At 31.0% G+C, this 15,997-nt stretch overlaps 1 protein-coding gene across 4 annotated transcripts in view; it reads right to left on the bottom strand.

The window, feature by feature from the left end:
- The window catches only part of LOC145323653 (uncharacterized), a 62,161-nt gene that overhangs the window by 45,781 nt on the left and 383 nt on the right, over positions 1-15,997 (bottom strand). For 2 of the 4 annotated variants that reach the window (XM_080166069.1, XM_080166070.1), the window contains exons 2-12: positions 15,778-15,844; positions 14,915-14,985; positions 13,042-13,131; positions 12,494-12,573; positions 7,668-7,718; positions 6,507-6,569; positions 5,015-5,074; positions 4,140-4,224; positions 3,149-3,219; positions 2,802-2,878; positions 2,212-2,280 (exon numbers count right to left, since the gene is read on the bottom strand). In XM_080166069.1, the coding sequence (XP_080022195.1) occupies positions 2,212-2,280; positions 2,802-2,878; positions 3,149-3,219; positions 4,140-4,224; positions 5,015-5,074; positions 6,507-6,569; positions 7,668-7,718; positions 12,494-12,573; positions 13,042-13,131; positions 14,915-14,985; positions 15,778-15,788 (728 nt within the window). In that variant the 5' untranslated portion in view covers positions 15,789-15,844. Of the gene's footprint in view, positions 1-2,211; positions 2,281-2,801; positions 2,879-3,148; positions 3,220-4,139; positions 4,225-5,014; positions 5,075-6,506; positions 6,570-7,667; positions 7,719-12,493; positions 12,574-13,041; positions 13,134-14,484; positions 14,512-14,543; positions 14,572-14,914; positions 14,986-15,777; positions 15,845-15,997 lie in introns of those variants that run through there. The other 2 variants (XM_080166071.1, XM_080166072.1) reach the window with 2 other exon arrangements.

Genomic DNA, 15,997 nt, shown 5'->3' with positions numbered 1-15,997 from the left:
TGAAGTTGAAAGGAAATTGCCTACTCCAGACTTTTATATTGAGAATATTTTAGGAAATTGAAATTTAGAATTTGAATTTGATTTCCAATTAGCTGGCTGTCAATTCCATATACCATCCTATTCACAATATCCATTAGAGTTAATTTGCGCTATTCCAACTTTTTAAAATATTGACATAAATTAGTTTTTTAAAACTATTTAACTATTAATAGGGTCGTTACTCAGAAACGGAAAGCTCTTATTGTTAATTTATGCATGTTAGAATTGTCATGTCTAATTCAAACTTGGCATGGTGATTCCTGTTGTAGTAAGGTACGGTTTTGAATGCATAGTAACTCAACATATAACCGTTACCACAATGTACGTACGCCCATTTCAAAAATCTTGATTAACTGGTATGACAGTAAATATTTACGCTATACAATTGATCATTGGATATGATTATTGGAATTGGACATTAAAGTACAGTTCAAAGTTATAGAATTTCTACGGAACGAAGTGGTCATTGTAAGTATAAAGGGGGGTCAAAACTAGATAAATTTAAACCGTTGGGAAACTAGTATCTCATTATCATAATGATATCTTAACTTAATTTTACAACTTCTACTTTTAACTTGAAGATATTACTACCATTAAGTATTTAATTATTTTAAAGCTTTATCCTTGTAATAAAGTAAAGGGATCTCTATGTGTCTGTCTGTCTGTCTGTCTGTGTGTACCGAAGGATCTCACTAACTGCTGAACCCATATGGTTCTTATTTAGCTTCTCATAGGGCCTGGGAAGGTTTATAACTATTTTTTAGGGAGGGTACCACAACCCTCCCAAGTTTTATTTGTCACTTACACAGAGAGGCAAGCAAACATCATGTTACTTTATAGAAGACTAGCGGCTTCGCCCCTAGCCTCTAGGGGCTTTGCCCTAAGAGGTTTGATCAAACCAATTTTTCGTATTTTAGATTTGAAGAAAATTTTTTTTTAAATCTGGGGGGGGGGGAATTTTTTTTTTTTTTTTTTTTTTTGGTGGGGGATAGTCGTCCCCACTATTTTAATTTTAGTATTAAAAAGAAAATTTTATTTTTTTTTGGGGGGGGGATAATATATTTTTTGGGAGGGTTAGGGGTGTCCCACCCCCCAAGAAAATAGTTATAAACCTTCCCGGGACCTATGAGAAGCTACCCTGTAAAGGAGAACCCGATCGGTTCAACGGTTAGCGAGATCCTTCGCTACAAACAAACAGACAGACAGACAAACAAACAGACAGACATCGTTCTAATTTGTATTATAGATACAAGTTGCTGCGCCCCTTACATATAGGGGCTCTGTATTCAAAGGGGCTAGAAAAATTGCTGAAAATCAGAATATGACTTAAATCAGAAAATGAAATAGCCTAAAATCACCACGGACCTAAGTGAAGCTTACATAAAATCGAGAAACTAATCAATTCAGTAATCATTGATATCGTAAGCTGCAGACAAAAAAAACCTTAGTACTTTATATCATAGAACTAGCGGCTTCGCCCCTAGCCTCTAGGGGCTTTGCCCCAAGAGGTATAATTACATCTTCTATTACTTACCCAGCAGAACGGATCGCAAATTTTCGCACCTACCCAGCAGGAAAACATTTTCTCGTTTAAAAAACGAATTCGCAAAATTCGTAAAAAAAATAGTCTAATGTGTTCTCAAGAAAATTACTACTGGTGCTGCTCATAGTCTAATGTGTTCTCAAGAAAAAAATTTTTTTTGGGGGGGTGGTAAATTTTCATTTTTGGGGGGGTTGGGGGTGTCCCACCCCCCAAGAAATAGCTTAAAACCACCACAGGACCAATAGGTATATACCCTGAAGAGTAGAATCCAATCAGTTCATTGGTTACCGAGATCTTAAGCTTCAGACGGACGGACAGACAGACGGACGGACGGACAGACATCAAGCTACTTTGTATTATAGATAGATAAAACATATAATTAAAAAACTATATTTGCTTGGTAGATTTTAGGTAGCTTTAACCAGGGCTCGACAGCCGCGCTTTAGCCACGCATAAGAAGTATTAAATAAAATCCGATTGTGTACATAAAAAAAATTCAAAAAGATGAACTGTCTATTTAGGAACAGGTTTAGACATCCAGCTGAATTTTAGATTTTAATGAGGCCTACTTACGCCTGACGTGAGGCTGCCGATCCTGGCTATAACATTAAAAATTAAAAATAACTGACCTCCATACTGCACTGCTGTTAGTTCCTTTAATGTCTTGAGACAAATGATCCAAGAATACTGCGTCCACCCTGAAAATTATTAATGGTTTCATACAAAGAGCCTATAGAATACCAAACCCCCCGTTCCCCCATTAATTTGAAATGAATCTAAAAAAGGGATGGCTGAGGATAATTTAGATTATCATATTTCAAATTAATGTCTTTAGTTGTTTTTGACTATTTCCTGCCATTATCCTCTCCCTTCGAATCTAAAAACTAGAGGCTAGTACACTAAAACTATATAAAGCAGTGTTTTTGTGTTTTGTCAATTTGATTATAAACTTCATAATTGGCACTATTTTACCTTGTTTCATATTTATGAAGATTGGCTGTATATATGCTTAACCTAACCTAACCTATTCTAGGCCATCTGATATGTTTTTTAAAATGCCTAACCCGTTTGGGGTGCTTATTTGTATATTCATATCTTAAGCTAATACATCCTGTATAGAAATAATAAATAACTTAATTATTATACCATCCTTAGTTTGCCCACATGAATTTGTCCTGGAACTGTAAAAATGCCATCTACCAATCAAAAACTGTTATACCTGTTATACCAATCCAGAACAGACTGGATATCCTCTTCATCCTGGCTGATACGTTGTCGGAAATCTCCATGACGAATCTGAAGGATAAGTAAATCATTAATTTGTAGAATGTTTATTTTATAATCGTTGAAATCATAATCGTGGTTGTGTCAAACCTTCAATAAAATTAAAATTAGGATGGCCACCCTCCACTTTTTTGATATCCTAATGAAACTCAAGCTTTTGACAAAAAATATTCAAATCAATAGAGTTTAGCATTTAATAGACATTGGCGGTCAAACGACCAGTCTGACCTAAGTTTCCTAGTTATATAGTAGCTGCGTTACTAAAAACCCATTTTAAATTACCTGGTAGCGCAGTTTGGATTTAAACATTTGAGTGTTCTCAGTTGTCTTGATATTGGGCCAGGGCATCTTTTCTATAAATGGATATATTTTTTGTTGTAGCATGACTGACATACCGTCTATCTGGAATATCGGCCAAGAAAATTACGTTTCTCCCTATAGTGTTAGGGACGGACGTTTGGTGAAACATAGTGATCTATAGAGTAGCCTCATATGTTAGAATTGTCCTATGGAGATTTTTCTAACAATGAGTATGATTTTTTAAAAAGCAAGAATAGTTATTTCTCGCACCGTATCATAAACATTCTTCCCCTGATGTAAAATGTACAATATTTTCATATGACTGAGAACCGGTTCTAATCCAGTAGATATTAATTGGTTACGAAGCCATACTGGAAAATTGTGTTTTGTAATTTTCCTTTTATGCGTGTTGTTATCCTTGAATTTTTTCTTAACAATAATAAACTACCTCCGTCCAAGCACTATATATTCATCCATCTATCTATCTATCCATCTTTATCCTTTATGTCATTTTACATCATGGTAAAAGCATTTTTAAAATATGCACCAATAAAACTGACCAAGAATGTTGGAGGGAAACGCAACAAACGTGAAAGTGTCAACCAAACTATTTTGATCCCTTTGTCAAAATAAGGACAAATGTGCACATAGAAAACGGAGCTAAAGAAACTAATATTATATTTTGATAAAATAAAAAGGTATAGAGTGTTTAACAAATGTTTTTATGTAAACTTTATACGGACAATAGATCTATTTCATAACAATAAATTAGATCAGCCAAAAGAACGACTAAAGCAATAAAAAAAACTGTTATTGTAGATTTGCTAATTTAACAAATTCTCTATTTATAAAGTGCACTAAATACTAAAAAAATAACAATAACAATTTTTTATGAACTATTAAACAAAATTGTTAAACTGTTGCAAAATGTACCAAAATGGCGATCGTTATATTAGCTGGAACAATTTCTTACCAAAGGCAGAGTCTGTAATCATAAATCTTTCAGATAAGTTTCTTCCCAGGGTTTGTGTTCCATTCGTGAATATATGAAAAGCAACCTAAAAATGCAGATTGAGATTTATTTGCGCCCGAAAGGCAAAGTTACATTTGGAATTTTGGATCATGGAGAAAAACGAAGTAGCGGGGTTCATCGCATTTTTATACTAGCTTCTGAATGGTTATTTTAGGCTAGATTAGGTTAGGTAGATGTTAATGATTGTCCCCTATAGTTGGACTCCCCCGCAGGAACTAGAAATAGGAGAAATGCTACTGTGAAAAGCTACTACGAAAACTCGCTTCTTCGTTTCTTTCCATGATCCCTAAATTTTATAAAAGGCTATAATACATAAATAATAAATTAAGAATTATATTCAAAAGTCTCTGATGCTATTTTCTATGGGTCAGATTACAATTTTATAATTTTGAATTGATTCGTGAAGGACCTTTTGATAAAAATTCGAATTTTTAGTTTTCTCCTTTAAATTAAGGGTAAAAAAGTGTACTATCCAAAATGCACACGAAAACAGTTTTATAATGTTTTGAAGGTTGATTTTTTATTTTATTTTATGGCCAATGAATAGATAGATATAAGCCTCAGTCATAAATCTTTGAAAATTATCTTTAAGAACCTTTTTTTTACTTAATCAATTGACTTTTATTTTCCTAATATTTAGGAAAATAAAACGTCATACTGGCCTTCCATTGGTCAATTAAAATATATTCTGGCCTGCCATTGGTAATATAGTATGTGTATTGGTCATATGTATTGTATGAGGTAATTTTCTTACAGACAGCTTCTTTTTTAATATTTATAAATTAAATAATTTTAAATTTAAAAAACAACTATACCTCGGATCTTTCTCTTTGCATGTTAGTGATAAATTTTTCAAGTAAAGTTGCGGCAGCCACCTAAATTTTTAAAAACTTTTAATGATCTAACTTCAACTTTGAACAGAGATTGGATTGGGATAAAACAATCTATAGTGTATAATTATCCTATTCATTTGATTTTGAAATATTGATTCCTAGGACAACAAAGTAAGATATTAAACGCAAAGTTTCTCTATAATTATCTTCTAAAAATATAAGTATGTCCTTAAATATTATCATGTGTTTAAGCAATTTTTATCACATTTAAAGTTTTTTTTTTTAACTTCAAAGTAATAATGATTGTCAATTTTTTTCTCTCTATTTTTTAGAATACTTGTCAATTGATATGACTTTTTTTAGACAATTTGTTTTATACCTTACATAATGTTTAGTTAAACAAAAAGAAAGTATTTTTTGTACATTTTTTTATAAACAATGTTTTAAAATTAAAATTATTAACAGACAATTTACAAATAAAAAAAGTAATGTATAAGAACAAATATTATTTAAAAAGGCTGTTCGGTAAAATAAATTGATATCAAAAGCAGAACCCAATAAAGTTACATAATTACCCAAAAAGCTAACAAATAGAAGAACGAAATTTTTATCCCATTGTCTCCACCCTGTCGAGACAAATGATAGAAAACAAGAAAAAGAAATAAAATTGAGATGAGAGATTATCGGTTGGTTGTCAAAACCTATCATTGCCAATTTTTTCCTGCAAATTTATTTGCAGATATTTTACAATACCGTCATTTTACACATATGCAAAATTGGCTAACCCTTGATTGGTTGGGCAAAACGAGTGATGTCCAAACTTTTTAACCAAAAATTTTAATCTAAAGAAGGATTAATTTTGTTTATTATTATTGAGGATGTACGTACTTCAATTGTCCATTGTTTTATCCCATAGATTATTTGGTACAACTGAAACATAAGGCCTTCAAATAACCTGGAATTTAATTGCAAGAATTTACTGTACTATTTTTGTAGCATTGTTAAAATAGAAGCAATTTATTGGTAAAGAGAATTGAACTATTATCATGAGAAATTGAGTGTCACTGTCCACACGAGTTTGCAAGGGATTAGGGATGATACAATAATACAAAAAAAACGTTTAAATTATAAAACATTTTTGTTAATTTTCAAATCCTAAATCTGTGTAACAGCTGCTGTTTCACTAGCATCTATGAGCTCTGCAAAAAAGGAAAAGGAAAGATAGAAATTAGCCTAACACCACCCCGTAACCTAGGTAAAGCTTCCATAAAATGCCGAACTCAATCGGTTCAGTAGTTTTCTATATAAGAAGATACAGACAAAAAAAATTTGAAATATGGGGGGGGGGTAGTTTGTTCGTTTACTACTTTAATTGAGGTTAGGTTAGGCTATATTGGGTTCTAGGTAGCCCTACAGGGCTAGGGCACTTGGACACTCTGGAGGGAGAGCACCACTAAGGATTGTGTGTAATTACCTTGTCTCCAATCCTTTGCACCTCAGATTGGTATTGCAGGAGATCATTCAGGGTTGTAGAGTTCTAAAGTAGACTAATTATATTTCCAGTATCGCTTAGAAACTGATTAATAACCGGTGGATTAGAATCGGTTCTTAGCCATACTGAATAATTAAGCATAGCATCGTATTAAATACATTTTTTTACGAGTATCAAATTTACAACCTTATAATAAAAAACAGTTTTTCTATCCCAAGTCTTCGGCATCTCGCGGCTAAAATACGGGTTTTAATTGTATATTTTTATATTTGCGGTTAGCTGTTTTTAATACGATGCAAAAGAAATAACTATTAAATAATTGGACATAAAATGATTAGATAAAAATCTACATGATGAAAATGAAAAAGTCTGATAACGGTCGTAGATGGGTAAAAATAAACTTTAAACACTTTTATCCGTCTATGCATTACAAAACAAAATAAAGAGCCAAACACCGTTTTTTTAATTAATATTACATATTAGCTTTCGTCAAAAAATCAAATAGTGCGATAGGTTTTGGCAAGAAGAGAAGGGATTGGCTCATTATATGGGCAAAATTAGAAGTTAAAAAAGCATTTAAGATCATTTTATGTCTACCATATTTGTCTGAATAAAAGTGTTTTAGATGAAATATTTGTTAATGAGATGGCTGGATATTTACAGAGACGCTGCTTTGTCCAAAAAAAAAGCAAAATACATCAAATGTCATAATGATATTTAAATTATAATTAGATTAAAAATAAGGTATTGTCTAATTTTGTAGCGTTTTTCCCATTTACATCATGCAGATTTCTTACACACTACCAAAAAGTTTTATTTTTATTTTACAACATAGAATTATTCATAATCTTTATAATTGAATAAGTAGCAAAAGCATAAAAATAATGTAAAAATGAGGGAACTAGATTATGGAGGAATTACAATTTCCACCTAAGCAAAGGCAGACAGTTAAATGTTTGTTTATTTAATGAACTTGGTAAGATATGTTAAAAAATCAAATTTAAAGAGCTATATCTAGTTTAATTGAAATATTTTTATTAATCGTTTCTTTCTTTCTTTCCATAAGAAAGGTTGATATTTTGACTTACCAATATTTTTATGCGTGACTTTGAGAGTAACAATGCTACTGTATACCTGTATTACCTGTATGATAAGCGCAGTGATGGGGAGGAAGGGCAGCAGTAACATGTGCACCTAGATAAATAATACATAGATAGATAGGTAGATAGACAGATAGATAGATAGATAGATAGATAGATAGATTGATAGATAGATAGATAGATAGATAGATAGATAGATAGATAGATAGATAGATAGATAGATAGATTGATAGATAGATAGATAGATTGATAGATTGATGGATTGATGGATTGATAGATTGATAGATTGATAGATTGATAGATTGATAGATTGATAGATTGATAGATTGATAGATTGATAGATTGATAGATTGATAGATTGATAGATTGATAGATTGATAGATTGATAGATTGATAGATTGATAGATTGATAGATTGATAGATTGATAGATTGATAGATTGATAGATTGATAGATTGATAGATTAATAGATTGATAAATTGATAGATTGATAGATAGATAGATAGATAGATAGATAGATTGATAGATTGATAGATTGATAGATTGATAGATTGATAGATTGATAGATTGATAGATTGATAGATTGATAGATTGATAGATTGATAGATTGATAGATTGATAGATTGATAGATTGATAGATTGATAGATTGATAGATTGATAGATTGATAGATTGATAGATTGATAGATTGATAGATTGATAGATTGATAGATTGATAGATTGATAGATTAATAGATTGATAGATTGATAGATTGATAGATTGATAGATTGATAGATTGATAGATTGATAGATTGATAGATTGATAGATTGATAGATTGATAGATTGATAGATTGATAGATTGATAGATTGATAGATTGATAGATTGATAGATTGATAGATTGATAGATTGATAGATTGATAGATTGATAGATTGATAGATTGATAGATTGATAGATTGATAGATTGATAGATTGATAGATTGATAGATTGATAGATTGATAGATTGATAGATTGATATATTGATAGATTGATAGATTGATAGATTGATAGATTGATAGATTGATAGATAGATAGATAGATAGATAGATAGATAGATAAACAGATAGATATATGTTTGAATAAAGACTATTTATATTTGTCAATGTTCGTTTTTCCGTCGCTCTTACGGAAGTTGACATCCTTGTTTTATAAACTTCCTATGTTTTAAAATTGTATGATAAAAAGAAAACTGTTGGTAAGCTAAGAGAAGTGTATATAGTATATACATATAGTATGGGGGGATTAAAAGTGTATCAGCATAAAATAACTTTACAAAACAAAACTTTTTTTCAAGTTTTCATAAACATATTAAAGAAAATGTTCATTCCTTTCAGCTATATTTTAAAGAAAGGAACAGCAGGTGTTCAAAAGATTGTAATGTTTGGCTGTTAGCTGTGTATTGCAGGCTTAAAGAGATGGCAACTAAATACAGCTGCGGCAGCTGGCCTAGTCTTAAATGTGCAAGATTTAGTTTTAAAAGATTTTGAAATAAGTTTATAAAAATTTTAGATGACCAATCAAAACCCGGGTCTAAAGGGATAAGAAAGTGGACGATAAATTTATGTTCATCCCCAGTGATGACACATAAAATTAACCCCTTCTTTAGATTAAAATTAGTGGTTAAAACATTTGAGCATTCCACTTTATAAACCAACCAATGAAACTTCAATAGAAGTCCCCAATGGTGTTAAGCCAACTAGTAAGAGAACCATATTGTAAAACTTTTGGGACTATTGTAATAAACAGCCCATTGTAAACTCTCTCTCTGTATCAAAACAATTTTTTGCTAATTTATATTTTTATCAAGTATGTATGGACATTATTAAGAAGATGCAAATTTGTTTTTTTAAGTTTTCAAGGTTGTATGTATTAGAATAGTAAGGGTACAATCAATATACAAAAATATTTTTTTTATTTTTAATTTGTTTATTATATTTCTGATTCTAAAATGAAAACAAAATTAGTTTGATTTTTTTTGCACTACCCTTATAAAACGGGACTATAGCACTTACACATCCAGCAAATTTACAGTTGATGTATTTTTGGCAAAATGTTTTCTTCCTTTTTCTCATGCCAAAAATACATCTGACACTGGCATTTACACATCCATACTTTTTCAATTATATGTCATAAATACATCCAGCACTGGCAAATACACATCTAGATTAATTTATATGAATATTTATTTACAATGAATTAGATTTTGTACAGTATGTATAGGTTTAAAAGTTTTTGCCCTATTTTAGTTACTCTCCCCCTATTTACTTCCTTTTTCTCAAGTTGCTCCTTACAAAACATCATCAATACCTTTGAGCAAGTGGTCAAATTATTTCTATATAAATAAAATGATAATTTAGATATTTATTATTAGTTCATAGTACTACGGTAATGCGTATCTTAAGAGACATATGACCATTTGTCCATTGGCACCAGTCACAGAGCAGTCAAATGTAGAAGCTCCATTACTTGATACTGAAATTTCATGTTTCGATTTAAATGAAAATCCAGATTTAGAAATAACTTATTCCAAATACAAGATATTTTTTTTCTGGAAAGAAGTATTATGGATACCCAGTACAGGGATTCAAGGGACAGGATCTCAAAGACCCCCACAATTAATATGAAAGTGGGGTCGACCTATATATAGAATTGTGACAAGATGAAGATCATCACAACAATCCACCACACAATGCTTTTTAACCTGACAAATATATTATAATTTAAATCTTTATAATGCTATTTATTTTAACCTGACAATTATAATATATCTCAAATAATATACAAGTGTGTTATTTTCTTATCATTTTACATTAAATTTCTATGGATGTATAAATGCCTGTGTTGGATGTATTTATGACATATAATTGAAAAAGTATGGATGTGTAAATGCCAGTGTTGGATGTATTTATGACAAGAGAATCGATTTTACTGTCATTTATACAGTAAAAATTCAGTTTGTCATAAATACATCCATTGCACTGGCGAAAACACATCCACTGTAAATTTGCTGGATGTGTAAATGGCAGTCCCCCTATAAAACAGGGATTTAGAGGGATAAGGTATTGGCCGAGGAGTCGATCTACATCCCCAACCTATAATAATTCAGTGAAAGGTCCCAAAGTTGTTAAACCAATGAACAAAAAAAAATTGTTAAGAACTTTGGGGACGAGTGTTATGAACAGTCCAAGGTCCTTCCCTGTATAAAATCACCTAATATCTTTTTTTACTTTTGGATAAATTTGATACTTTTTTATTAGGTTATGATTAGTACGATTTTTTATAGTTCAAATAAAACTTTTAAAAGTGCTATGTGGCTCCTTTTTAAAAGCGAAGCTTTTCTATAATTAAGGTCGTTCCGTCCGTACGTCCGTAGTCGTACGTCCGTCCGTCCGTAACGGATAGCTTTTCCCGCTAATTTAGGCATGTTAGAATTGTCCTATTGATTTCAAACTTTGCATGGTGATTTCTGTAGTAGTTAGGTACGATTTAGAAAGCGTAGCAACTCTATAATCATTACTAGAATGTCCGTACGTCCATTTTAAACATGTTGATTTTTTTTCTTTTTTAACAACTAATTTTTATGTGATCTAATAATCCGATTGATCTGATTTTTGGTATACTGATTCCTGGGACAACAAAGTACAATATTATAAGCGAAGCAACTCTATAATCAAGTCCTAAAAATGTAAGTATGTCCATAAACATTATTCTGTATCAAGCAGTTTTTCAACAATTTTACTTACAATTTTGCTTCGACATTTATACATTTGTATTCTGATTATTCAGTTCTGACACTATACAAGTGTTAGTGTCCGTTTGTCCTACCGTTTCAGTGCTTCGCTTTTATGGATGTTGTCATCCTTTTTATTATTAAACTTAATTAAAGACTATTATATAAAGATTTGTGTTTTTTTAAAGCTTATATAAATCAAGATATGCTATAAATAACATCTATTTCATTTGAAGCTGTTTTTAAATTTTGTATAAAAAGTATATTGAAGATAAACATTTATTTGAAAATCATAAACCTTGTAAGTGCATTTATTTTTATTATTTTTATAAAAGATGTACACAGATTTATTTAAAACGTTTTAAGAAGATTTAAGCAAAATATTATAATTTTAGAATGCAAATACGCTTGTTCAAATGATTTTTAAATTTTTAAAAAATAATTCTATAAGTTAAACTTTTATGCAAATTAATTAAATACAATTCTACGCAGTTAATTGTAAGATTTACTTATACTATACGTATACGCTAATAAAACGATTATTCAAGTAGTAAAAGAATAGTTATTTCTCGCATTGTATTATAAACAGCTTTCCGCGGCACCTCGGGGCTAAAAAAACTGGTTTTAATCTTAAGATTGTACATTTCTATATTCGTAGAAAGCTGGATTACGATGCTAAATATAGTTTTTTCATATGGATAAGAAAGCGGTTTATAATACGATGAAAGAAATAACTATTCCAGTATAGCTTTCCATCCGATCAGACAATTTTTCAAAAAATAAAACCCTGTTTTATGCGCTAGGACCTTCACCACTCTCGCGGACAATGAAATGTATTTTTTTATTTATGCATCTTCTGTGTAATTTTACGGAAAGCTGTCTGTAATACGATACGATATGCGATTCCAGTATGGCAACGAATCCGTTTCATTTACGTTGGATTAAAGCAGGTTTTTGGCCATACTAAAACAATCATATGTCATATCGTAATATATACAATTTTCCACAAATATAAAATTAAACTGGGCCTTCATTTCTTCCACGAGGCCAACAAAACTAATTAATATTGTATTTTTTTCATTTTACTATCCGCAGAAAACTGTTTTAAATGTTATTCTTACCATGTAAAGTCTTTGTCCAGTTTTAGTGACAGGATTAATCTGACAGAGCCCTCCCAAACCTCGCTTCTCTTTATCCAGTTCTAAATATTTAAATACATTTTACATTTTGTTATTTATTTCAGACCACGAAAGTAAATGATGATAATATGCTGGAATATATAGGAGTTGTTTTGACAATTAATGACAATTTTGTTACTGCGCAACAATTATTCTAGCAAAAAAAACCATAAATAAGTTTTTTAAAATAAGGGAAACCGCTGAAATATTCTTATTTTTAATACAAGATACCTAAAAGGTACCTAAGAACTAAAGCCAAAAAAGACACATCATAACTTTCCGATAAATGTTACTAATTCAAAAACAGAGGCGTGTAGAAGGGGGTGTTACCACCCCCCTTGCAAAATTAAGAGGGGTGGAGTATCACCCCCCTTTAACAAGAATCTGCAACCCCCTGATACACATTAATAAAATACAGTTAAAAGGGCACTGTCAATGTAAAAAAGAGAGGCGTTAAACAAAAACTGTGCACGGTCCTGTCGACTCATCACCTGTCTCTCTAGCTTTCTCATGGATAGACATCTCCCCACTGTTTTGTTTGTCATCAGCTTTGGCTGAACCATCCTCTTTCCCTTCATCTCCTATCATTTTAAGGTTATCAATCGAGAGCATCTTATAGTGCCTAATAAAAAATGACTTCATACACAATCAAAGTGACCAATGTTAGGCCACTTTACAAATAGAAGAGAGCGGCGTTAAATGGGAAGGCAAATGACTAAAACTATGTGGAACATTTATAAAGCTTCGAGATAAACAAAAACTCTTACATTTATTTACTATCTAATATTTCAGAACCTATCTTACTACAATGTATTTTAATTGTATTTTCTACTATATTTTATTTAGGTTATCTGAATCAATAACTTTCTATAATCCCACCTATTTATCTAAATCTATTTCAAGTAACCTTTTTAAAAGCGAAGCTTTTCTATAATTAGGGTCGGTCCGTCCGTCTGAGATAGATAGCTTTTATTCATTAATTTAGGCATGTTAGAATTGTCCTATCGATTTCAAACTTTGCACGATGATTCCTGTAGTAGTTAGGTACGATTTAGAAAGCGTAGCAACTCTATAATCATTACCAGAATGTCCGTATGTCTATTTTAAACATGTTGATTTTTCTACTTTTTTAACAACACATTTTTATGTGATCTAATTATCCTTTTGATCTAATTTTTGGTATATTGATTCCTGGGACAACAAAGAACAACATTATAAGCAAAGCAACTCTATAATCAAGTCCTAAAAATGTAAATATGTCCATAAACTTTATCCTGTATCAAGCAGTTTTTCAACAAATTTACTTACAATTTTGCTTCGACTCTTATACTCTGATTATTCAGTTTAGACACTATACAAGTGTTAATGTCCGTTTGTCCAACTGTTTCAGTGCTTCGCTTTTATTGATATTGTCATCCTTGTCTTTTACAGAAATAACCATAAACTGTTTACAAAAATTAGATTTAAAAGATATACTGCTGATTTTTAAAGTTCAATTTGAGTTCAATAATTTACTGTATTCTCCTTATCAATTTATAATTACCTACCTGTCTTTTAACTAACTAAAAACATGTTTTTAAAGCTACCTATCTATATAGCTATCTATCTATCTAATATAGAGCTAGCTGACTCCATAGCTTCTTGAGTTGTAGATTCTACCTATCTATCTATCTAATATAGAGCTAGCTGACTCCATAGCTTCTTGACTAGTAGATTCTACCTATCTATCTAACTAATATAGAGCTAGCTGACTCCATAGCTTCTTGAGTTGTAGATTCTACCTATCTATCTATCTAACATAGAACTAGTTGACTCCATAGCTTCTTGAGTTGTAGATTCTACCTATCTATCTATCTAGTATAGAGCTACCTGACTCCATACCTTCTTGAGTTGTAGACTCTACCTATCTATATATCTAATATACAGCTATCTCTGACTCCATAGCTTCTTGAGTTGTAGATTCTACCTATCTATCTATCTAATATAGAGCTACCTGACTCCATAGCTTCTTGAGTTGTAGATTCTACTTATCTATCTATCTAGTATAGAGCTACCTGACTCCATACTTTTTCATTGAGTTGTAGATTCTACCTATCTATATATCTAATATACAGCTATCTCTGACTCCATAGCTTCTTGAGTTGTAGATTCTACCTATCTATCTATCTAGTACAGAACTACCTGACTCCATAGTTTCTTGAGTTGTAGATTCTACCTATCTCTCTATCTAATATACAGCTATCTGACTCCATAGCTTCTTGAGTTGTAGATTCTACCTATCTATCTATCTAACATAGAACTAGTTGACTCCATAGCTTCTTGAGTTGTAGATTCTACCTATCTATCTATCTAATATAGTGCTACCTGACTCCATAGCTTCTTGAGTTGTAGATTCTACCGTCTCATCATTCTCATCAGGCTGGATTTTATTTTTACTAAACAAAAATTCTGTTATTTACCAGTGTCAACTACTGGGTTTTACTTTACCTAACATAACCTATCCTAAAAGAGGCATGATGTACAATAAGATATATAAGTTTTCCGGAATTTTAATGTTAGGGGGAGATTTGAAATCTGCATCAAATTATAAGGATTTTTTAAAAAATTCGTTTTTTGTATAATTCTTTATCTAAAAGCGGAAATGCATTTTAAGTTAATTAATTTTGACCAATAGGATAGGTGGATTTTAAACTACCTGCGCTCTAATGTACGCCATCCAATCAGAGCGCAGATTTTTTAAATCCACCAATCACAGATGCCAAAATTAATTAACTTAAATTGCATTTCCGCTTTTAGATAAAGAATTATAGAAAAAACGAATTTTATAAAAAAATCCTCAAAATTTGATGTAGATTTCAAATCTCCCCCTAACTTTAAAATTCCGGAAAACTTATATATCTTAATGTACAATCTTTAAAACTAGAATTAATCTTATTTTTTTTGTCGCCAAATTTGGCGGAATTTGAGCAATCTCATTCTTTTTGCTAATAATTAAGTAAAAGCTCTTTCACATATTAGACTATGTTTCAACTTTTACATAGCCTATAAACGAAAATATGAAAAGGAGAGAGTGATTGAACTAAAGAAGACCTTGCACAAAGTAATATGCAACACATTCTCAAAAAAATATGCAAACCTTTTTAGTGGGTTTTGCCTTATAATAAACCAAAAGGAACCTGTATGATTTAATCAAACCTAAGCTATCCTTTATTAATGTCTTTACAGACCTGCTCCCCATTTTGGAGGCCCAGACTCAAGCTTTTGGCCTGAACTTTATCTGCTACTGCATAGTACCTGAAAATAAACTTTTTATTCTTATATAAAAGTAACAGAATGTCTGTCTGTGGGTGTTTCTGCTGCGAAGGATAATGCTAACCGATTTACCAGGCCATTTATGTATTTTTATAATATAACTTATACTTTGATTTTAACAAGGATAATAATATC

This window comes from Acartia tonsa, chromosome 7 (genome assembly GCF_053477335.1).
Source record: "Acartia tonsa isolate MP-2025a chromosome 7, ASM5347733v1, whole genome shotgun sequence".
Lineage (NCBI taxonomy): Eukaryota > Metazoa > Arthropoda > Copepoda > Calanoida > Acartiidae > Acartia > Acartia tonsa.
This window is presented reverse-complemented; position numbering and strand designations above follow the sequence as displayed.